At 39.8% G+C, this 23,918-nt stretch overlaps 1 protein-coding gene across 2 annotated transcripts; it reads left to right on the top strand.

The window, feature by feature from the left end:
* The first annotated feature begins 9,657 nt into the window (after positions 1 to 9,657).
* Positions 9,658 to 22,639, top strand: c4h4orf54 (chromosome 4 C4orf54 homolog). Of its 2 annotated transcripts, XR_010011439.1 has the most exons (4): positions 9,658 to 11,965; positions 15,065 to 17,077; positions 18,288 to 18,347; positions 22,571 to 22,614. XR_010011439.1 is itself a non-coding variant. In XM_062993139.1 (3 exons), the coding sequence occupies exons 1-2, from the start codon at positions 9,754 to 9,756 to the stop codon at positions 17,056 to 17,058; spliced, it is 4,206 nt and encodes a 1,401-aa protein (XP_062849209.1). In that variant the 5' UTR covers positions 9,658 to 9,753; the 3' UTR covers positions 17,059 to 17,077; positions 22,571 to 22,639. The 2 variants fall into 2 exon arrangements, 1 of the variants encoding a protein (XP_062849209.1); XM_062993139.1 differs by lacking the exon at positions 18,288 to 18,347 and having other exon boundaries at positions 22,571 to 22,639.
* The last annotated feature ends 1,279 nt before the right edge of the window (positions 22,640 to 23,918 follow it).

Below are 23,918 nucleotides of genomic sequence, written 5' to 3'. Positions count from 1 at the left end.
GTCACTGTCACTGCAGTGCTGAGAATGATCCACCACCTACAGTGGGGGAAATAAGTATTTGATTCCCTGCTGATTTTGTAAGTTTACCCCCTTACAAAGACTTGAACAGTCTATAATTTTTATGGAAGGTTTATTTTAACAGAGAGAGACAGAATATCAACAAAAAATCCAGAAAAAAAACATTAAATAAAAGTTATAAATTAATTTGTATTTAGTTAAGGGAAATAAGTATTTGATCCCCTACCAACCAGCAAGAATTCTGACCCCCACAGACCGGTTATGTGCCCATGAGGCACACAAATTAGTCCTGTCCCTGTATAAAAGACTCCTGTCACAGAATCAGTTTCTTCCATTCAAATCTCTCGACCACCATGGGCAAGACCAAAGAGCTATCAAAGGACGTCAGGGACAAGATTGTAGACCTGCACAAGGCTGGAATAGGCTACAAGAAGCTTGGTGAGAAAGAGACCACTGTTGGTGCGATCATTCGAAAATGGAAGAAATACTAGATCACAGTCAATCACCCTCACTCTGGAGCTCCATGCAAGATCTCACCTGGTGGGGTAAGAATGATTCTGAGAAAGGTGAGGTCAGTCCAGAATTACACGGGAGGAGCTTGTCAATGATCTCAAGGGAGCTGGGAGCACAGTCACCAAGAAAACCATTAGTAACACACTTCGCCGTAATGGATTGAGATCCTGCAGTGCCCGCAAAGTCCCTTTGCTCAAGAAGGCTCATGTACAGGCCCGTCTGAAGTTTGCCAATGAACACCTGAATGATTCAGAGAAAGCTTGGGAGAATGTGATATGGTCAGATGAGACCAAAATTGAGCTCTTTGGCATCAACTCCACTCGCTGTGTTTGGAGGCAAAGAAATGCCCGGTGGGGATGGTGTTCTTGGGGTCATATTCAGCATTTCTCTGCTCCCAGCTCCCTTGAGATCATTGACAAGCTCCTCCCGTGTAATTCTGGACTGACCTCACCTTTCTCAGAATCATTCTTACCTCACCAGGTGAGATCTTGCATGGAGCTCCAGAGTGAGGGTGATTGACTGTGATCTTGTATTTCTTCCATTTTTGAATGATCGCACCAACAGTGGTCTCTTTCTCACCAAGCTTCTTGCTGATGGTCTTGTAGCCCATGTGCAGGTCTACAATCTTGTCCCTGACGTCCTTTGATAGCTCTTTGGTCTTGCCCATGGTGGTCGAGAGATTTGAACGGAAGAAACTGATTCTGTGACAGGAGTCTTTTATACAGGGACAGGACTAATTTGTGTGCCTCATGGGCACATAACCGGTCTGTGGGGGTCAGAATTCTTGCTGGTTGGTAGGGGATCAAATACTTATTTCCCTTAATTAAATACAAATTAATTTATAACTTTTATTTAATGTTTTTTTTCTGGATTTTTTGTTGATATTCTGTCTCTCTCTGTTAAAATAAACCTTCCATAAAAATTATAGATTGTTCAAGTCTTTGTAAGGGGGTAAACTTACAAAATCAGCAGGGGATCAAATACTTATTTCCCCCACTGTAAATAGTACCTGCTCTGTAGTGGTCCAGGGAGAGTCCTGACCATTGAAGAACAGGGTGAAAGCAGGCTAAAAAATCATGCAGAGAAACAGATGGACTACAGTCTGTAATTGTAGAACTACAAAATGCTTCTATATGGTACGTGGAGTTGATAAAATGGACAGTGAGTGTAGAAGAAGGAGGTGGTTTTAATGTTATGGTTAATCGGTGTATGTATCTGTATATTATGTATGCTGTGTACTTTACAAAATAATAAATGATAGACTGGAACTGGGCCAAATAGATAAAACTACTTTAATAATACTTTAAGTACTTTAATTTAATAATAATAATAATAATAGTAGTAGTAATAAAAAAAAAAATAATAATTATAATTATTATTATTATTGTTATTATTACTATGAAGTGACCTGGTGTGAACTGAATTGAACTTAATCAGCACAGACAGTCAGGCAGCCACACAGCTCCTCTTACTGACATCCATCAGTGGGCTCACCTTTCAAAACTGGAAAGCCCCTGTTCTGAATCAAATCCAACAAATGTTCAGGGCAAAAGTACAGATGGTAAAGTTCATCTGTCTGTATCAAACATATGTCTCAGAATAAAACTTTTATTTTAATGTGTGTTCCCTACCTTACGCCTGGTGAATCTGACCCACCACGACCCTGAATAGGATAAAGCAGTGGTAAAAAGGCAATGGCAGAATTAATTAATGCTTTAAATTACTTACATGACATTGATTTAAAATGGAGGTAAGATAAAAAAACGCTGCATACTACACAAAACAATTGAAATTAGATTTTTTTGTTTAGTTTTAAATTACAATGTAATGTACAGTGGGGTCAAAAAGTATTTAGTCAGCCACTGATTGTGCAAGTTCTCCTACTTAGAAAGATGAGAGAGGTCTGTAATTTTCATCATAGGTACACTTCAACTATGAGAGACAAAATGAGAAAAAAAATCCAGGAAATCACATTGTAGGATTTTTAAAGAATTTATTCGTAAATTATGGTGGAAAATAAGTATTTGGTCAATAACAAACAAGCAAGATTTCTGGCTCTCACAGACCTGTAACTTCTTCTTTAAGAAGCTCTTCTGTCCTCCACTCGTTACCTGTATTAATGGCACCTGTTTGACCTTGTTATCTGTATAAAAGACACCTGTCCACAGCCTCAAACAGTCAGACTCCAAACTCAACCATGGCCAAGACCAAAGAGCTGTCGAAGGACACCAGGAAGAAAATTGTACCTGCACCAGGCTGGGAAGAGTGAATCTACAATAGGCAAGCAGGTTGGTGTGAATAAATCAACTGTGGGAGCAATTGTAAGAAAATGGAAGACATACAAGACCATTGATAATCTCCCTTGGGGTCAAGATCTCATCCCGTGGGGTCAAAATGATCATGAGAACGGTGAGCAAAAATCCGAGAACTACACGGAGGGACCTGATGAATGACCTGCAGAGAGCTGGGGCCAAAGTAACAAAGGCTACCATCAGTAACACACTACACCGAGAGGGACTCAAATCCTGCAGTGCCAGGCATGTCCCCCTGCTTAAGCCAGTACATGTCCAGGCCCGTCTGATGTTTGCCAGAGAGCATATGGATGATCCAGAAGAGGATTGGGAGAATATCATGTGGTCAGATGAAACCAAAATGGAACTTTTTGGTAAAAACTCAAATCGTCGTGTTTGGAGGAAGAAGAAAAACCCAAGAACACCATACCTACTGTGAAGCATGGGGGTGGAAACATCATGCTTTGGGGCTGTTTTTCTGCAAAGGGGACAGGACGACTGATCCGTGTTAAGGGAAGAATGAACGGGGCCATGTATCGTGAGATTTTAAGCCAAAACCTCCTTCCATCAGTGAGAGCATTGAAGATGGAACGTGGCTGGGTTTTCCAGCATGACAATGATCCCAAACACACAGCTCGGGCAACGAAGGAGTGGCTCCGTAAAAAGCATTTCAAGGTCCTGGAGTGGCCTAGCCAGTCTCCAGACCTCAACCCCATAGAAAATTTGTGGAGTCTGTGTTGCCCAGCGACAGCCCCAAAACATCACTGCTCTAGAGGAGATCTGCATGGAGGAATGGGCCAAAATACCAGCTACAGTGTGTGCAAACCTGGTGAAGACTTACAGGAAACGTTTGACCTCTGTCATTGCCAACAAAGGTTATGTTACAAAGTATTGAGTTGAACTTTTGTTATTGACCAAATACTTATTTTCCACCATAATTTACAAATAAATTCTTTAAAAATCCTACAACGTGATTGTCAATGTCATCTTTCTAAGTAGGAGAACCTGCACAATCAGTGGCTGACTAAATACTTTTTGGCCCCACTGTAGTATTGCTTAATTTAAATCTACTTAGTATGTTATTTTAGTTTTAGTCATTTTAAACATGGGGAAAGATTAAAGACATTTAATCTTCATAACCCCCAACAATGTCTACACTAAATGATTAGGGTCTAGGTAGGATGTGCTTGCCCACCACCGCCTAGATCCAAGTTCAGATTCAGCTGTGCTGTACACTGACATGAAAGGCTGTGCCTGTATGGGAGAGGAAAGGTTGAAAATTCATTGTTGCAGTACAACAGCGGCCTCTGCTGTCCAGTTGAGGCGGCTGCATTACTGGTGGATGATCTGAAGGGATTAGCGTCTTTCCAAAGCTCCACTGCGGACAGGTAATAAGATTTGCCCTAAAACTATGGGCATGTCAGAGGGGGCACATGATAGTCTCAGCCCTTCTTGGCCAGCACAGGGGCTAGCAGAATGATTCTAACGGCAGATAGTTGGGGTTACAGAGTGGATTCAGAAAGTATTCGTAAATCTTGACTTTTTGCCCTTTTTATTGTGTTGTGGCCTTGATTTCAAATAGATATATTTACCATTTATATAATCAATATACACTTAATCAAATATAATACAGTAAAATTTGACTTTTACTGTTACTGTAAAAAAATTGTAAAACGGGCACTTATGTGGCGCAGCAGTAACACGCTAACACATCAGAGCTGACATTTCGATCACGTCAGTTTAAAACTCAGCTCTGCCATCCGACAGGCTGGGCACCTACAAGAACAATGATTGGGGCCGCTCAGGTGGCGCAGTGGTAAAACACACACTGTTCAATACATTGTATAGAATCTCGGCTCTGCCTTGCCGGTTAAAGCTGAGCGGCTACATGAACAACGATTGACCTGTTGTTCAGATAAGGGGCGGGACTAAGCCAGATGGGGACTCTCTCTCAGACTAGTGCGATAACGGCCTTTGCTGGCTGGTTGGTGGCGCCTGCACGGAGATGGGGAAGGAGTGTGGTAGTGGGTGTGGCCCTCCATGCACAGCGCTGTACCGCACTGCACTCGTCAAGTGTAGGTGATAAGATGTTCGATTGCTGTGCATGTGTCGGAGGGGGCGTGGAGAAGCCTCGTTCTCCCCAATCAGGAGCAGGGACCAGCATTAGTGAGAGGATGATTGACGGGTAGAAATTAGATGCGCTAAAGTGGGAGGAAAAGGGGGGAAAAAAAAGAACAATGATTGGCTGTTGTTCAAGGCAGGATGCCGGAGGGGACTTCATAATTGATGCAATTATGACCTCTGCTGGCTGATTGATATAGACGGATAATGAGAATCAGGGTGTGTCTCTCCATAAACAAAGCTGACTCACATACTGTATGTACTCGCCTCGTGCAGGTGAAAAAATGAAGTCAGCTACTGCACACGTGTCGGAAGGAGCGTGTGTTAGTCACGGCAATTCAGTAAGATAATTGGATCTGACTAGATTGGAAGGAAAATTGGGGGAAAATGCCCAAAATTTTTTTTAACTATATAAAACTATTCTAAAGATCTGTTTGAAACACATATTTGGAAACACAGAACAAAAGATTAGAGAAAGATAGGGGGAAACTGAACAGGGGAAAAGTGACAGTCTGCATCCCTCTTTGATTGGATGGGGGGGGGGGGGGGGCTGCAACTAGTTAGGGGAGAAGGGTGGGGTGAATAAATAAATAATACAAAAGTAGAGATGGATAAATGTCATTATAAAACGGATAGTTCCGGTCCTAAAATCTGATTGGCTGAGCCGCGTTCGAAGCCGTTGTAAAATCCCAGATAAACGCACACCTACGACCACCTCACATCATTCCATATTAATACGCCACTGAAAAGAAAAAGTGAATGTTATGTTCGCCCTCATGTTGCCTAGTAACACTGTTAATGGACTACGTGAATTGGCAGAAGAATGCTTTTTGTAAGTGTTTTTGTAAATAAAAACATTTATTTAATGAACATTGTTGTATTTTATTATATTTTATGTTGACCGCCATTTTATAAAAGCAATAAGCTGCAATAATTTCTTTGCGTTGTGCCAAAACGACCTTCCCCGTGATAAAATCGCAGTAACACACGGTCTCTCGTGGCTTATTGCTTTATTAAAAAACAGAACATCACTGGCTCTCTGTATCTGGGCTACTGTCTGTATCTCTGCCTTACTGTCTTTCTTTTTCCAGGTACAGTATATTTTGCAGCTATTTTAGTCTCTATTTTATGATGTAATAAAACTGTCACCTGCTGAGACATCTTTTTCACACTCAGTAAATCATCCTGAGTATAATTTACATGGTAAGATTATATTTAACAATAACATCAACTACTAAATTATCTAAGCACTCAAACTAAAAACAAAACAAAATGATAAAACTGAATAAAATGCTATAAATTAACATTTGTGATGTTCAGTTGTTGCTTAGTTTGAGTTTGGGAAGACCTAATCTTTATCTCACTACAATGACTGTGTCCCAACTCTTCCATACAGAAGACTAAATAAAATATCACATTTGTTTATTACCAATAGGGTCGTAAATAAAGAAACATACTAATGATTAACGAATTTGACATAGCTGTTGCAGAATGAGGTTTGTGACAGTCCTCGTTGTGAGATGCAGTTTACAAGAGAAGCTGTCAACCTTTTGACACTAAGCAACATCTCATGTTGCAAAGAAAAATGATCTTAACTTCATTTGGAATAGTGTTGGGGCTGCAGTTCTTTTCTTTTTCTTTTTTTAAACTAGACACAAACTTTGAACCGCTCATATCCACTGTTATGGATGTTTGTGCAGAAGATATAAGACATGAAAAATTATCTGCCTACAATAAGAAAGTAAAACTAGATGACTCAAACTCAAAATCCACACAATATAGTTGGATGACCAAATGATAATTTCTTAAAAACCCTTTGAAATTATGCAAGGTTAACTAAAAATAAATAAAATAAGTAGGCAAAATGAGATCTAGGAGCCTGAATGATCTGGAGAGATTTTTTATTGCAAAGTGCTAGCTAGAAAATACAGAACAAGCCATACTTCTGGCACTGGGCATCTCAGATTAAAAAATCTACAGCTGTTGCAGTTGGAATAAGAGAGTCTATTAATACTTGCATATCTCGGATCTTCAGTAAGTCAACTGTTCCAAAAAGTAAAACATAACATAACCCTCAAACATTACATTTGAATTTACATGAAATACTTTTGGGTTAAATCAGCAAGAACCTTTAGACTAGGGCTGCAACAATACTCTTACTAGTAGATTTCTTGTTATAGATGACTACACCAGCTGCTCTGTAAATATTCATCTTACATAAGTGCAGAGTATCTAAGGCCACAGTCCTGCTAATGTGATGAAAACAACAGCTTCCCAATAGAGACCCAAACACATTTGCTCTAAACTCAGGCAGTTGTCAGGCAGATAATAATAAAGCCACAAATAGTCACTTAGATGTGAACAGAGGAAAGAAGGATATTAACTGTCGTTTTGCTGGCTTCATACCATTTATGCGCCATGAGCCACCTCACACAAACATTGGTAGGCCAAACTTGACCAAAAACTGTTTATCAGGAGCTTAATAGATTAGGTTTTCATAGCCAAGCAGCCAAACACAAGCCTAAGTTTACTATGCATCATGTGGTGGAAGATTGAGGGTTTGAATCCGGTATAGTCCTAGTAGTAATGTTAGCTGACCTACTGTGCTACTTTACATGCTGCTTTAATATATATACCCCCATCAGCCATAACATTAAAACCACCTCCTTGTATCTACACACTGTCCATTTTATCAGCCCCACTTACCATATAGAAGCACTTTGTAGTTCTGCAATTACGGACTGTAGTCCATCTGTTTCTCTGCATACTGTTTTAGCATGCTCTTACCCTGTTCTTCAATGGTCAGGAGCCCCACAGGACCACCACAGAGCAGGTATTATTTAGGTGGTGGATCATTCTCAGCACTGCAGTGACTATGACATGGTGGTGGCGTGTTAGTGTGTGTTGTGCTGGTAAGAGTGGATCAGACACAGCAGCACTGCTGGAGTTTTAAAATACCGTGTCCACTCACTGTCCACTCTATTAGACACTCCTACCTAGTTGGTCCACCTTGTAGATGTAAAGTCAGTGACGATCGCTCATCTATTGCTGCTGTTTGAGTTGGTCATCTTATAGACCTTCATCAGTGGTCACATGATGCTAGCCACAGGGCTCTGTTGGCTGGATATTTTTGGTTGGTGGACTATTCTCAGTCCAGCAGTGACTCCACTGCATTGCTGTGTCTGATCCACTCGTACCAGCACAACACACACTAACACACCACCACCATGTCAGTGTCACTGCAGTGCTGGGAATGATCCACCTAAATTATACCTGCTCTGTGGTGGTCCTGTGGGGCTTCTGACCATTGAAGAACAGGGTGAAAGTGGGCTAAAAAAGCATGCAGAGACATAGATGGACAACAGTCAGTAATTGTAGAACAACAAAGTGTTTGTATATGGTCAGTGAAGCTAATAAAATGGGAAGTGAGTGTAGAAACAAGAGGGCTGGTCAGTGTATATAAGAATACAGAACTACAGGGGGCACTCAACAATAGTTTGAAAGTCATGGGGGTATTGAGGCAGTAAGTTCAGGAACCACTAGTGTTAATACAGGACAGGATTTTTGATGTGCATTTTTATAATTTAATGTTAGACTTGTTCGTTTGTTTGTTTATTAGGATTTTAACGTCATGTTTTACACTTTGGTTACATTCATGACAGGAACGGTAGGTACTCATTACACAAGGTTCATCAGTTCACAAGGTTATATCGGACACAGTCATGGATAATTTAGTGTCTCCAATTCATGTCTTTGGACTGTGGGAGGAAACCGGAGCACCCGGAGTAAACCCACGCAGACACGGGGAGAACATGCAAACTCCACACAGAAAGGACCCGGACCGCCCAACCTGGGGATCGAACCCAGGACCTTCTTGCTGTGAGGCGACAGTGCTACCCACTTAGCCACCGTGCCGCCCAGACTTTTGTTTGTGATTGGGTAAAGATGCTACTGATTTTTGAAAAACAGAAATGCAGTCATGAAAAATCTGCCTTTTATGACAGTTTTATTTTATTTTGTTATACAGACATGTTCAACATGTTTATGTTCTGGTGTTCTGGTTCACCCTCAAACCAGAGGATTGCCTATTGTACAGATGTGAGGAGCTGTCCACGTTTGTTGTGCTGAATAGTCTCTTTTTTCTTTACCAAAAAGCTTCTCTGCGTTCTCTCTTTAACCCAGTAGCTCACATCAGCCTCGTATGAACAGGATAAATGAATCCTGTGTCACTTTTAGACCCCATTAGATCACACGTTAGAAACAATGTGTACATTTTGTATTATTACTAATGTAAGGAGCTGCTTGGGCGATTAGTTCAGGTTTCTTATTTTAGTCCAAATGCTGTGTTGTGTCGTAGCCTTGTCTGCGGGAGGTAACAAAACACGCGGAACACAACATCACTCGGTATTAAAATAGCTGTTTTACGCGTTTCGTCACTCTCTCTATATTTGTAGATGCGTGTTTTAAAGACTAGAAACGGGACGACAGAATAGACATGAAGTGCCTCTGGAGTTCAGATTAAATTAATGTAGATTTTTACGTCAATGTATGGTATTCTTATTCCAGCAAAATGTAGAGCTCACTTGTGTGTATGCAGCTCAGCTGGGCGCTGGCTGGAATGCCAGTTCTGCTCCTGTCACCAGCTGAAATGAGAGTCTGGAGCGCCACGCTGACGACTGTGGGAAAGGAAAGCTGTTCAGATCGACATCTCTGCTAGGACTATACAACAAGGGGGAGCAGTAGGGCTTCCTGGGGATAAGTGTCTCTAATATTCACCCACCAGACAGATCGATATTTCATCAACAAAGCAATGGCAGGATCTGAAAAAACACTGATTTACAGCGGGTACACGCACTGCCCACTGAAGTCTGTGGCGCCTCCAAAGTCGACTTATGTGGATCTGGATGAACTGCTGAACCTTAAACTGGACGAATCAAAAACCGTGCAAGTAAGTTTTACTGGCGATGCCAATCAACTCCCAATGATTAAAAGTACTCGGAGCAATGATGATCCAAACAAGAACAAGATGCAGTACACCGGGTTATCATCAGTGGTAAATATGCCTACAATTATGAAGAAATGTGTTCATCTGGAAAACTGGAAAAACAAGCCAGAGGAAACAGAAATAATCAGTCCTGGAAAGTTAACAGACTGTCCCGAGTTGCTCAAAGAGCTCGATTACGTGGGAAATCTGGAAACAGAAACCAATCTACATGCTGAGTGTGATTTACAGCCCACGGATTCCTATCTGAGCGGTAAAAGCGAGTCGGATGACGAGGTGAGTGTGGTGATTGCGGATTACTGTTTACGCGATGGCACCGGTGCCGATGCGCACTACATTACCACGCATGAAATACAGCTTGTTGAGCTCGATCACGACGTGGATGACGATCTGAGCACCCCTTCCAGCTGGGATATCGATGATGACCACCAGGTCTATTCATTTGTAGATTATGCATCGGTGGACAGCGATGAAACTATAGGACCCGAAGAAAGCAGCTCGGCAGAGGTCCATAAAAGCGCAAAGCGCGCCAGTCCAGACCAGAGCGCGCAAGAGAGCCAAAGCACCGGCCACATTCACCTGTCAATCAAAGCCACTTCCAGAGCTATAAGCGAGCCTAGCAACGTCCAGGAAAAGCATGGCGGTGTCCAACATACCACGCATACTGAAGACATGAGTCGTGTTTTGTTGGACACAAAGAAGGAAGATAGTTGCGATGGTGCAAAGTGTTTAATTGCGCTCCCGGGACGTTTGCACTTTGGTATTAAATCCAAAAGCAAAGATGTAACTGGGTTTTCCAGCGGGACATCCAGCGCAATTAGTGAGCTGGATGACGCTGACAAAGAAGTGCGCAATCTCACAGCCAGAGCTTTCAAAAGTTTAGCTTATCCATATTTCGATGCCATCAGTTTCAGTACATCTAGTGAATCATCAGCCTCTGAGCACGGCAGAGGAATCAACGCGTGGTCTCTCGTGGATCTAAAGTATGGTAACATGAATGTATCCAAAGCAGGAGATCACAACATAGTGGCCCATCAACATAGTGCCAGGTCTAATTTTCAGTTGGCAAACAAGACAGAGAGTAACGGGATTACAGGATTAACCCTGACAAGTAGAAGGGCGCCCCCAGTCGAGATATTCGCTCTGAACGGCAACCTGCTAAAGCCAAAAAACACATCAACAAAACAATTCGAGCTCATGGGGAAATTTGGACAAGGCCCGAGCGGTATTATAAGGCTCACCGAAACCCTGAACTTTCGATGCAATGTTAAAGCAGGGGCCGCCAACGAGAGACGAGCAAAATCCTCCCGAAGCACCGGAGGATCACGTTCCGCAGATGAGGTTACACGCGCTCGGTCAGGCGCGCACAGCAAGCCACCGCGCAATTTAGACGAAGCAATGGAGGACTCGCACAAGAAATCTATATTCGCGTCGAGCCTGCTGAAAAATGTAATTTCCAAGAAAATGCAGTTCGAGCAAGAGCGCAAGATGGAGCGAGGGGAGATCTCCGAGCCGTGTAGCGCGTCCTCGCCGTGCGCTTCCAGCCAAGAGACAGAACCTGTCCGAGACAGAGAGGCGCACAAAGCGCACAGACAGTGCTCCAAACTGTCCGGGGCTGAATCAGACTTCTCTATAGTGTGCCTGGATGAACTTGGGGACATCGTAGACAGCGAGTCGTGCAGTCTTAAGGACGATTCGTGTCACAGTGAAAATATTGCACTCGCATCGGAAACCAATTTAGATCCGACGCACGGCGCGGCACTCCACGCTAAAAAAGGAGCATCGGAAGCGAACAGAAGCGCACTGATTCGGAGCCAAAATAGCGCGTTCAGAAGCTGGAGAGTCGGCCAAATTGAGGAGCTAACGGAGCGCAAAAAGGAGCAAACCTCATCGGATGCATTAAACAGCAAGCTGACTAAAATGTCGCGCTTATTCGTGCCAAGCATCCAAGTCGTGTCCGGTCAGAGGGAACTCGCCGAACCTGACCCGAACACAGACTCCGGGAGAACACAGAGAGGAGGTATGAACATTCTGCAGTGTTTTTACATCAGCTGCAAGTGCGTCATTTCCAACGTTGTTTTAATGTTTTTAGACATAAACATTAAAAGGATTCTAAGAATATTGCTGTCTTAATATTATTGGTACCTCCTTTGGTTTAGACACAACATTAATTCTGTTTTTTTAACCATAAACTGAGGTAAAAATAAAATCGTCTTTTATAAGCTAGTAAAATGACCATATATATACAGTGGACCCTTGACTTATGAATTTAATTGGTTCCGAAGGGCTGTTCTTAAGTCAAAATGTTTGTTGGTTAAACCTATTTTTCCCATAAGAAATAATGTAAACAGAATTAATCTGTGCCAGACCTCCCGAACCACCCCCTTTCCTAACCTTTCTAATGTCTTAAATTGTCTTTTTTGTTATAAATACAAGCATATTTTCCCTTAAATCTTAAATTATAGAAGACATTAGTGTAATAAACAACAATACACAGTAGTACTGTACATAAAAAACACATTCAGTACAGTACGTGTGCTGTACTATACACCATAATACATTTCCTTCTTTTTATATAAAATGTACCAGAAACAACAATAACTCTCATATTTCTCTATTATTTCCCTCTTTATTTCAATAGTGTTGTATTTTGTAGGTGTAATTGCACGAAAGAAAGAATACTTTACTGAGCCGAGTTCCTTCTTCTCTCTCACTCACTGTCCCCTCTGTCTGATACACAGTGACAGCTACTGGCAGAAGTAATTATACAACAACAAATGTAATAGATTTTTTTATTTTCTCAGCACTGCGCTTCCTCTGCACCTTCTTTGGGGACATTTTAATATTGAATTTTACAAAATATAAAGAAAACACCGAAAAAACACTGTCCGCTGTCTGAATGTTCACTCACTTTATATATATATATATATATATATATATATATATATATATATATATATATATATATATAGAGAGAGAGAGAGAGAGAGAGAGAGAGAGAGAGAGAGAGAGAGAGAGACGGTTGGAATTAACTTGTTCGTGACGTCACATGTTTCATGAATTTCTGTTCGTAATCCGAAATTTGTTTGTGCGATAAGTTGAAAAAGATCGTTCGTAACCTGAAATGTTCATATGGTAAACTGTTCGCATCTCAAGGGTCTACTGTATACTGTCTGAGACAGAGAGGCGCACAAAGCGCATAGACAGCGATCCAAACTGTCTGGGACTGAATCAGACTTGAACTTGGAGACATCGTAGACAGCGAGTCATGCAGTTGTGCTTGATATATATACTGTATATATATATATATATATATATATATATATATATATATATATACATCAAGTAAGTTAATTTGTTGTTTTCTACAGCCTATAATTCGATCGAAAATAACTTTGTAATGTGAGTAAATACTAAAGGAGCAGTAAAAAGAGCAGCAGGAGATATTTTAGGATGGAAAATTGGCCTGACAGTCAAGTTCTTCCTTCTATTTCTCAGTCAATAAACATTCAAAAATTAAATAAAATTGCATGAACTGGCTCTGCAGTAAACAAGAAACATAACTACAGTCAAATATATTTAAAAAGTAATGAAACTTCTAATATAAAACTAAATTTACCACAATATAAATATTGGCTTTTATTTTTAAAAGTAAACAAATTAGGCCTTTAAACCTAGCAATGAAAATCTTAATCTAGCTGCTGTTTTGTCACACTGACGTCTAATAATAATGTTTGCGGAAGTAGTAAAAATGGACAGAACAAAGTGACCTTTCTTGTGACCTTTACGTGGTTACAATGTCTTTACAAACACTAATTATGTTATTTGCAATGTTTATGTGGGTAAAGGGTAGAAAATGACGAGTTTTCTTTTCCCAGCTGCACCACACAGTATTTCACTACATGCTGTCTGACTAATGATAAGTAATGAAAGGTCAGGACAGTGTCACAACATGCTAATTATTTCCAACTGCTGGTGTCTTAAAGCTTAGAGCTTTGCAACAAAGTGTAAATGTTATTTATTCGTAGTGTCTAAGGTGAATATACTGTATAAGTAAGTTAAATAACTAAAGCAAAAGCGGTTTACACCACTTTGTGATGTGCCATATACACCAATCAGCCATAACATTAAAACCACCTTTTTGTTTCTACACTCACTGTCACTTTGTAGTTCTACAATTACTGACTGTAGTCAATCTGTTTCTCTGCATGCTTTGTTAGCCCACTTTCATGCTGTTCTTCAATGGTCAGGACTCTCCCAGGACCACTACAGAGTAGGTATTATTTGGGTGGTGGACCATTCTCAGCACTGCAGTGACACTGACATGGTGGTGGTGTGTTAGTGTGTGTTGTGCTGGTATGAGTGGATTAGACACAGCAGCACTGGTGGAGTTTTTAAACACCTCACTGTCACTGCTGGACTGAGAATAGTCCACCAACCAAAAATTTATCCAGCCAACAGCGCCCTGTGTGCAGCGCCCTGTGACCACTGATGAAGGTTTAGAAGATGACCAACTCAAACAGCGGCAATAGATGAGCGATCGCCTCTGACTTTACATCTACAAGGTGGACCAACTAGGTAGGAGTGTCTAATAGAGTGGACTGTGAGTGGACACGGTATTTAAAAACTCCAGCAGCGCTGCTGTATCTGATTTACTCATACCAGCACAACACACACTAACACACCACCACCATGTCAGTGTCACTGCAGTGCTGAGAATGATCCACCACATAAATAATACCTGCTCTGTAGTGGTCCTGTGGGGGTCCTGACCATTGAAGAACAGGGTGAAATCAGGCTAAAAAAGTATGTAGAGAAACAGATAGACTACAGTCAGTAATTGTAGAACTACAAAGTGCTTTTATATGGTAAGTGGAGCTGATAAAATGGACAGTGAGTGTAGAAACAAGGAGGTGGTATTAATGTTATGGTTGTATACTCCTGGTTCACATCATTAACACTATGTGTCTTTGTATAAAAACATGTGTCTATTGTTTTACATATTTGCATTTACTTATAAATATAAGGCACTGTACACTGTTGCCACAATTGTTAACAACACTTGTTACCTATTGCCACAATGTACTAAGTAAATAGGACAAACTTTTTTTTTCCACAGGGCACGTGTCCAAATCAAAGTCTCCTGAAATTAAAATTAGTTTGCGAAGTTTTAGAGAAACCAGAAGTGACCCATTCAGCATGGCAAAGCTGCTTACTCCTACTATAGGCAGCAATACAGCAAAAGCAGGGGATGAGTCCAAATACCAAGCACTCACTGCAGCACTAAAGAATGACCCGTCTGAGAAGGTTCCTCACTTCACTGTTAGAGATGTCCGAGACAAGAGCAAACCTCAAGCACCGATTCACCAAGTTAGAGATGTGCGCAAACTGGTCAAGAGCTCGTATAACTTTGGGTCTGTGGACAGCAATGAAAAGACTAGTAATACTGAGTTGGTTCACAGGACTTCCAAACAAAACCAAACTCAGAACCCATCAACTATGTCCCCTATAGTGATTAAGTGTCAGTCTGTCAATACAAACGACAATCTGAAACAATCTGAGTCTACAAAACACACAGTATCAGAGGATATCCTAGAAAAAGATGGGCCATATCCTGTGATCCCTACAGAGGGTATAAAGATCAGTGGATCGAAAATAAAAAAATCTAATGACAGAATGTCTTCACCCAGCATAAAGAATGATGAGTTAAAAATTGAAACAAGAACCACTACAAAAAAGCAAGATACAGACAAAATAAGTGAACCAAGTGACACCAAAATGGTTGCTTTGGAAAAACTCCAGGCTGCTGTTAAAACAATGGAGCAGCTTTATGTATTTGATAAAAATGAGTGGAAGAGGAAATCAAAACCACATCCCATAACTGACAGCCACGTTCTTTCACTCATCAGTAGTGAAACAGACCAGGAGGACATGACGCAAGTCTCACATTTAAATGCTGATAAATTTCTACCTTCTGGACAGCAGTCAACCCAAAATGAAGATAAGCAAACCTTTAAGATGTCACATTCTCCAGTTCCTTATGAGAAACGAAGTGGCGCCAATACTTTGTTGCACTTTGGAGAAACTTCTACTAAGAATATTTCCAGTCAGAAATCTTTAGTTCCTTTAACACCAAGCTCTGTTAAGATCCCTGAAAAGCGTGCCCCATCTTCGGTATCTATTAGTTCAAAAGCTATACCCCCAAAAACTTCAAAGTTACCTTTGTCTTTAAAGATCACCCAGTCAAAGCCTGACAGAGAAAAGCTAAAAAGCAAAGAAGCTGGATTCAAGCCAGTTCAGTTTACGTCTTCAGCTGATTCAGAAAATTACATAACCATCCCAGTGAAACCTCAACCCATTGCTGCCAAACAGTTTCACCTGGGCCATGGTAGCAACACCAAAAGCCATGGAGACAGTCAGCAGTCCCAAGAGCAATCAAGCATACTTATGGAGACACAATCCCCAGATACCCCTACTGCTACGATCTACCATCACCCTCTGCCGATTACAATGCAAGCAGCTCCACCTCAGGTCTTTTGTTTATCCCCTACAGTGCAGCCCTCTCCAGTCCCCACAGACCTCTTTCATCCCACACAGCGAAAAATGCTCCTGGACCCCACCACAGGAAATTATTACTTAGTAGATACCCCAGTCCAACCAGCCACAAGGCGACTGTTTGATCCAGAAACGGGGCAATACGTGGACATCCCCATGCCCCAGCAGCCCCCAATGACCCCTTTACCTATGCCAATCTCCCCTCTTGCACTCAGCCCTGGAGGTTATGGTCATACTTACATGATTTACCCAGGATACATGGCCACCACAGTTATTCCCGCTAGGACTATTCAGTCTCAGCTCTCAATGCCAACAGATGGGGAGGCAGGAGACAAAGTCCACACAGAACAGCAGGGAGATAGAGCATATATGGAAAGCCCTTATTACATGCCGTCTGGGAAAAATGTGCAGGCAACTTTAGGAGCTCAAAACATTACCACTGGCAAGGCACACAGCAAAGTACCTGTCATCAGCATCACCTCCCAGCAAGGCCCCAGGATCATTGCACCTCCCTCATTTGATGGTACCACTATGAGCTTTGTGGTAGAACACAGATAACATTTTGACCATTTACAGTGTAAGTGTTATTTCTTACAATAAGTCAATAATCTGCATGCTTTTAGCATGACCTGTAAATAACTTGTAATGGTAATGCTACAGAAGAATCATGTTTACAAAAAAAACCTTTAATGTAATGTTTTTAAGGATATCAGCTTGCTTGTGTTACGAACGTGTTGCAAATGTAGAGCTATTTTTTTTTTAGCTAAAATACATTATATGGCCAACTGTATTTAGACACCAGTCCATAGCTTTGTGGAACATCTATTTTCAATACCATGGCCAATAATATGAAACCCCCTAACATTCAGCTTTCAACCCTTTTTCTTCAGGTTTTTCTCAAGATTTTGAAATGTGTATGTGGGAATTTGTACCCTTTTATTCAAGAGTATTTGTAAGATCAGGCACTAATGTTTGACAAGAAGGCCTGACTTATAGTTAACACACAGGCCTTGTGTAGGCCACTGGAGCTCCTTCACATTATACTTGTCAACCTATGTCTTTCAAGATTTTTCTTTGTGTAAAAGGGTTTAGTCATGCTGGAACTGAAACTGGTCCAAATTGTTTCCACAAGGTTTAAATAATAGAATTCAGTTTATTAATTGATTTTATACACCTGTTGAAAATAGTATGGCTACAACAGATGAACTAAACAATTAGTAGGGGTCCACTTATTTTGCCAGTGTATTAAGACTCAGACCTTAGATGAATGCAGTAACATTTCTGATGATTTTCAACCCTATGCAATGTACATTCTATTTAAAAATGAGGGAGTATTGTCTTCATTACATCCTTGTACAGCGTTGTCAGAAAGGATTTACCTTTTTCCTTCTGATTTCCTCTGTTTTTGCGTATTTGTTACACTAAATGGATCCTTAACAAAATGTAATCAGACAAATAGAGTGTAAATTCAGACATAGCATAGCTTTTTAAATGTTTCTTTTACTTATTGAAGAAAGAAGCTTAACTTAAGAACAAACTTTAACATTAAACACTGTGGAGGAGCTGGGGCATTTTTTGCAAAATTGTTTACATTTACCCACAAGTAAAGGCTTTTAAGACTGGACTTGACTATCCCACATTCTAGGATCTGTTAATTATGGTCTGAGAGTGTCTAGTGTCTAGTTTTTTCTAGAAATAAATTTACTTCAGCTGTAGGTTGGATTTTTGTCATTGTGCAGTTAAGCTAATTCATCAAAGGGGATTTTTTTTTTACTTATCTTCACCAGGGGTGCCAACATTGTGGAGGGAACTGCATTACAGATTTGGCCCTTATCAAAGTCACTCAGGTATTTATCTGCTGAAAATGTCTTAATGTCCTCTTAATGAGGAATGAGGAAATATACAGGAAAAATACAACCTTTAATTGGAGTAAACTTATTCAGAAAAAACTAATCGCTCATTAAGAAATAAATATTTTTTAACAAAAACAAATATGCTGCAATAGGCAAACCTGCCTTCATTAGTTTGTACAATCTTTCTTTAGCAATAGAAAAGCACTTAGTCTTCTCCTATCTTATAAGGTTAAGAAAATACAGAACATGGAATTTGAGACCTTTCCTCTTAAAATAATCTCTCCATTGATGGTCTGTAACGCGTTACTTAGTAACGCGTTACTCTAATCTGACCACATTTTTCAGTAACGAGTAATCTAACGCGTTACTATTTCCAATCCAGTAATCAGATTAAAGTTACTTATCCAAGTTACTGTGCGTTACTATTTTTGTCATTTTCCTTAGTGAAAAGATATTTTTGCTTTCTTCTTGGCAGGGGCGGAGCCAGGGGGTGGCCAGTGGTTGCCATGGCCACCATAAAGTAATCTTCGGCCACCCCCCTGGCCCCCCCACCACCGTGCCGGCAATTTTTTTGCGGAAGCATTTCTGCACGCAGGAGCAGCGCACCTCAGATGAGTAGTTCTTCACCAAAACAGTGCAGTAATACACTCAACATACTGTAAATGTCAACCACCAACACCATTACAGAAGTAGTACTATTTAGTAGTATTCGTGGCGCGCTACGAGTAAAAGCGCCAGCTTCTCTGCGCATTCCAGTGTTGCCAGATTGGGCGATTATCCGCCATATTGGGCGGATTTAGTTGGAAAACAATTTAATAGCAGGTAAATAACACTTCTATTTAAAAGAAAATCTTCCGTTTTAAGAAGCTCCAGCATTGTAGAAGGCTATTAAAAGTAAAGTCAATTTTCAATGCTGATTTGGCTTAATAGTGTTGGTCAGTCTGTATCATATTCTTGAAAGAAAATTAAAATTTGTTTTCCATGCATTCACACTGGCATGTTCTGGGATTCAATTGAGTCTCATCAGTACACACAAGTTGGCAGCCAAATGATAAAGTATTGCAAAGGAATATCTTTGAAATATTCCGCATTATATAACTAATAAAGTAACTTGTAATCTAACTTAGTTACTTTTAAAATCAAGTAATCCATAAAGTAACTAAGTTACTTTTTAAAGGAGTAATCAGTAATCAGTAATCAGATTACTTTTTCAAGGTAACTATGCCATCACTGAATCTCTCTAGATCACCCAGGGTCCTAGGTCCTCTCTTTTGCACTCCAGATCAGGGGACTAAGATGACCATGGCAAAGGCTTGATTTGTTGGCAGAGGCAGACAGATTTACATTTGAAATGTCCTGGCATCTCATGGAGTTTATGATACCTTGTATCTTAACAAGATGCATAGCACCTTTGGAGGAAAAACTGCACCCAAAATAACAGGCCCTCCACCAAACTTAACAGTGGGCATCAGGTTCTTTTGAGTATAGCCTTCTTCTAACACCAAAAACCACCATGTTCGTCTGACCGTAGAACATGGTTTCAGGTAAAGTCCCAGTATGATTTAGTAAACTCCAGGTGCTTCTGTTTGACAGAAAAGGCTTTTTTCATCCAAGCCTTTTTTTGGTCACTTGATGACCAATTTTTTTCTGTGATCCTCCAAGTGATTCTTTGGCAATTTTTTGCCTCTTTTACCATCCTCTGCACTGTGTTTGGGGGCAAAACAAACCTGGGCCCTCATCCAGGAACATTTGTCACAGTTCCAATTGATTGGAATTTTTTTAATCATTCCCATTATTGTAGGTACAAGCATTTATAGCCATCACCAGACTTAAGTACAACAGATGTTTACTTTATTTAAACGTTTCTCATTAAACTTAAAAATGTAATCTCCGTGTCACCTCATATAAGTGAAAGTCACGGATAACCACTTGAAAGTTTCTAGACACTAATATTCAAATAAAAAAGTACAAAAGAGGTAAATGAATTTCTATTGCCAGTGACTCAGTGTTCCATGATTAAGGTTCTGTTTACACTAGTGGCTATTCATAGTGGAGTAACTCAACCATGGCTGCTGCGGCCCAATATAAAGAGGCTGCCTTAACATCACCAAAAGGCTGTAAAAACTGGTAATGACTCCCCTGCATTTCAGGATGATAGACTTTAAGTAACTGGAGACTTTAATGTTTTTAATGACTCTGTTTCACGATGTTTAGAGGCTAGGGAAAAAATAACTCAATAATTCCCATGCATACATGGTGCTCTTAACAAACGGTTATGAAAAACCTCCTCTTCTAAGATTTGGCACAATGCTTTAGCATGACTCAGGATCTTTGATAGGAGAGAGAGAAAGGTCAGCATTTGTGTTGATACAGAGCTTGGCCAGCTGCTACTAAATATCAAGGCTGAGGTGCAGGGGGGTCAGCCTTTTTATAGGACAGTCTAATGCAAAAAGGAAAGGAGCAACATTTAGACAGAAAACCTTTGTCTCAGGGAAATTATGCAAACAAATAATACATGTCTCCAAGTAGTGGGGACTACAGTGTGATCTAGACTGGAGAATATTTATCTATTAAATCTTCAAAACTAAATATTAAAAAGGGATTGATTTCATATGTAACTTTTAAGATCTGATAAATGTTTTATGACTTTAAGTGTTAGACGGGAGCTTTGCCAACTGTTGGAGTTAATGCCTTAAGGTCAAAAGCTTAAGACATTCTGAAGATGCTATTTCAAACCATTAATTAATCTAGCCCAATCTAGAATTATATTTTTGTATGATTTTAATGGTTTAGAAAATGTTGTGTTTATTCAGTGTATAATGATATATGCATATACATTTATTAATTAAGCTTTAAATATGATTATTATAGGATCAAAACAGTTGTAGGGCAGTTGTAGCTTAGCAGTTAAAATGCTGGACTAGTAATCAAAAGTTCATTGGTTTAAGCCCCGCCACTTCCAAGTTGCCACTGTTGGGTCCTTGAGTAAGGCCCCTAACCCTCAATTGCTTAGACAGTATACTGTCACAGTACTGTAAGTCACTTTGGATAAAAGTGTCTGCTAAATGCCAAAAATGTAAATTTGAAACAAGGTCCCCAGGTCTCATATTGTAGGCCAAGCCTGCGAATATCTTTAGATTGGTAGGTAGGTAGGTAGGTAAATAGATAGATACTTTCATTTAGAATAAATAAATGCTTGAAATATACATGGTTTTGTTTGCTATTAAAACTGCTATTAAAACTGCATACAACTGTAATAAAGAGTATGGTATGTAGTAACAGGGCAGGTCACAACTGAGGCGGCAGATATAGCCCAGCAGGTTAAGGTACTGGACTAGTAATTAAACGAATGCTGGTTCAAGCCCCACCACTGCCAGGTTGTCACTGTTGGGCCCTTCAGCAAAGCCCCTAACTCTCCATTGCTTAGACATTATATGTCACAGTGCTGTTAGTCGTTTTGGATAAAAAGCATCTGCTAAATGCTAAAAAATGTCAAAAATTTAAAAAAAAATTAACCCAATTTACAGGATGCTGAACCAAGGTAGAAAAATACTTGGTAAGGGTAAAGAGTAAAGGGAAAATAACAGAGGTCGCCAAAATAACAAAAACAAAGTAACAAATGAAAGACACAAAAATCTTTGCAGCCCTCAAGAAAATGGACAGAAAAGAAATAGAATAGAAATAAAAACTGATTGTCACAATATGGAAAGCTGCTGCAGCCACCTGCACCAACCAAGTTCTTGAAAAAGAGTAAAAAAATGGAACCCCGGAACAAGCTGGGGACCACAATGAATGAGAGGCACGCCATCTCACCAGCTGGTGCTGCATGCACTTAATGTGTATCTAAACATGGGGTCTGCTCTAGAAAGGGCCATCACACAGTCTCTGGGGCAGCTCAGCCAAAAAAGGCAGCCACACCGACTAAGTTCCTAGGAAAAAATTAAGAGTGCTGGCATGTGTGCCAGCGGAATAACAGGCTGGTCCTAAATGGCAAGGCAGAAGGGTATGATTCTGTAAGTGTGCTTCCTGCTCATCTCCACTGAACCGTAAGCTGACTTGTGGACTTAAACCTTTGTAATCATTCAAGATAAATTAACCAGTTAAAAATCATGTTTTTGAGTTTACAAGGAACTTTAAGGACTTACATATACATGTAGGAATTAATTAAATTAAGACACAATCCACAGTATCTAATATTTTTTGCATTTTTTTTGCAGGTGGAGCTGCCAGTATTATGTCCAACCACCACTTACAAGATTTGCTTATTATTATTATTATTATTATCATTGGGTTATACGCATCACATTTAGGAATCTTCAACGAGAACAGAATCAACACACAACCTTTGCTACATCAGTTATTGTTTTTATTGTTGTTTTATTGACTTTTGTTCCTAAAATGCAACTATTTAATATGTGCTTTTTGGTAAATTCTAGCTTTGCCTTGTTGCACCTTTGCTTTTGCACCTTTGAAAACTGTTGAAAATAAGAGTATGGTTTATTGCTACTGCATTTCGGGTTAAAGCAACAAATAATCTGGACAGAATTAAAATACTGTCAACTCAGTTTAATTTCCAAATTGGTAATGAAATAACTAAAACCCTGAGATCACCTTGACTCATTCTATTTCTCTTGTAAAATAAAAATGCAAAAGCAAATAAGATGCATGTTGCTATCATCAGTATAATGCCAAAGCACTGGTATGAAAATGAAAATTTCCCCTTGTATCCTAGACTTGTCTTTTGTTTCTACTTTGTTTTGCCCTAATCTTTACCATACTTTCCTAAAAGATGCTTCTAGATACATATTGTTTAGATTTAATGTATTATACAGTTTGTACTGTATATTTATTTGTGTATCATGTAACGTTTTGCACTGGGAGAGCCATCATGAAAACACAATGGTTTGTGTTGAATAAGGTGGTGGTGAACTAGATGTTTAGGGGACTGTTCTCCCTTATCTCTCTATATCTCAGTACTAATGCAATCAATGTGGTTTGTGTAAGTGTAAGAAAATAAGTGTCAGCTTATTTTAAAATAAGTGTCATGTATCTTAAATAAGTCTTATAGGAGAGCTGATGGAAGATTAAGTCAATGAGAAGTAGATCCTAATGACGGAATGGGATATAAGGTAAATTGTCATTAGTAGTAGTAGAGTCAGGAGATACCATGGAAAGAAACAAGTATTCCCCACTTTAGTTTGTATTTAATTTAATTCCACTGCATATATCCATATAAATCAAATTTACACACCTCCCTTATTTTGTCTTATACTTATGTCCATACATATAAACAAAAACATGTATCAATAAGAATCAAAAAAGATACATTTGAAAATAAAATTTTCATTAAAATGTTTGTATGTAACAATACAAAAATTAGTTTTAACTTGAGTTGGTGCATCAGCCGAGTTGGGCACTTAAAAGACACAGTTGGCTGTGTCTGAGAAAGGAAAGGCAAGATGGGGATTCCTGGGGAATACAAATGGGGACTCATTAATACAAAATCAGTCAAAATACTTTGTGTGTACATTTAACGTTTTATATGCACTGGAAGTATATTAAATA

Source organism: Trichomycterus rosablanca, chromosome 4 (assembly GCF_030014385.1).
Source record: "Trichomycterus rosablanca isolate fTriRos1 chromosome 4, fTriRos1.hap1, whole genome shotgun sequence".
Lineage (NCBI taxonomy): Eukaryota > Metazoa > Chordata > Actinopteri > Siluriformes > Trichomycteridae > Trichomycterus > Trichomycterus rosablanca.
This window is presented reverse-complemented; position numbering and strand designations above follow the sequence as displayed.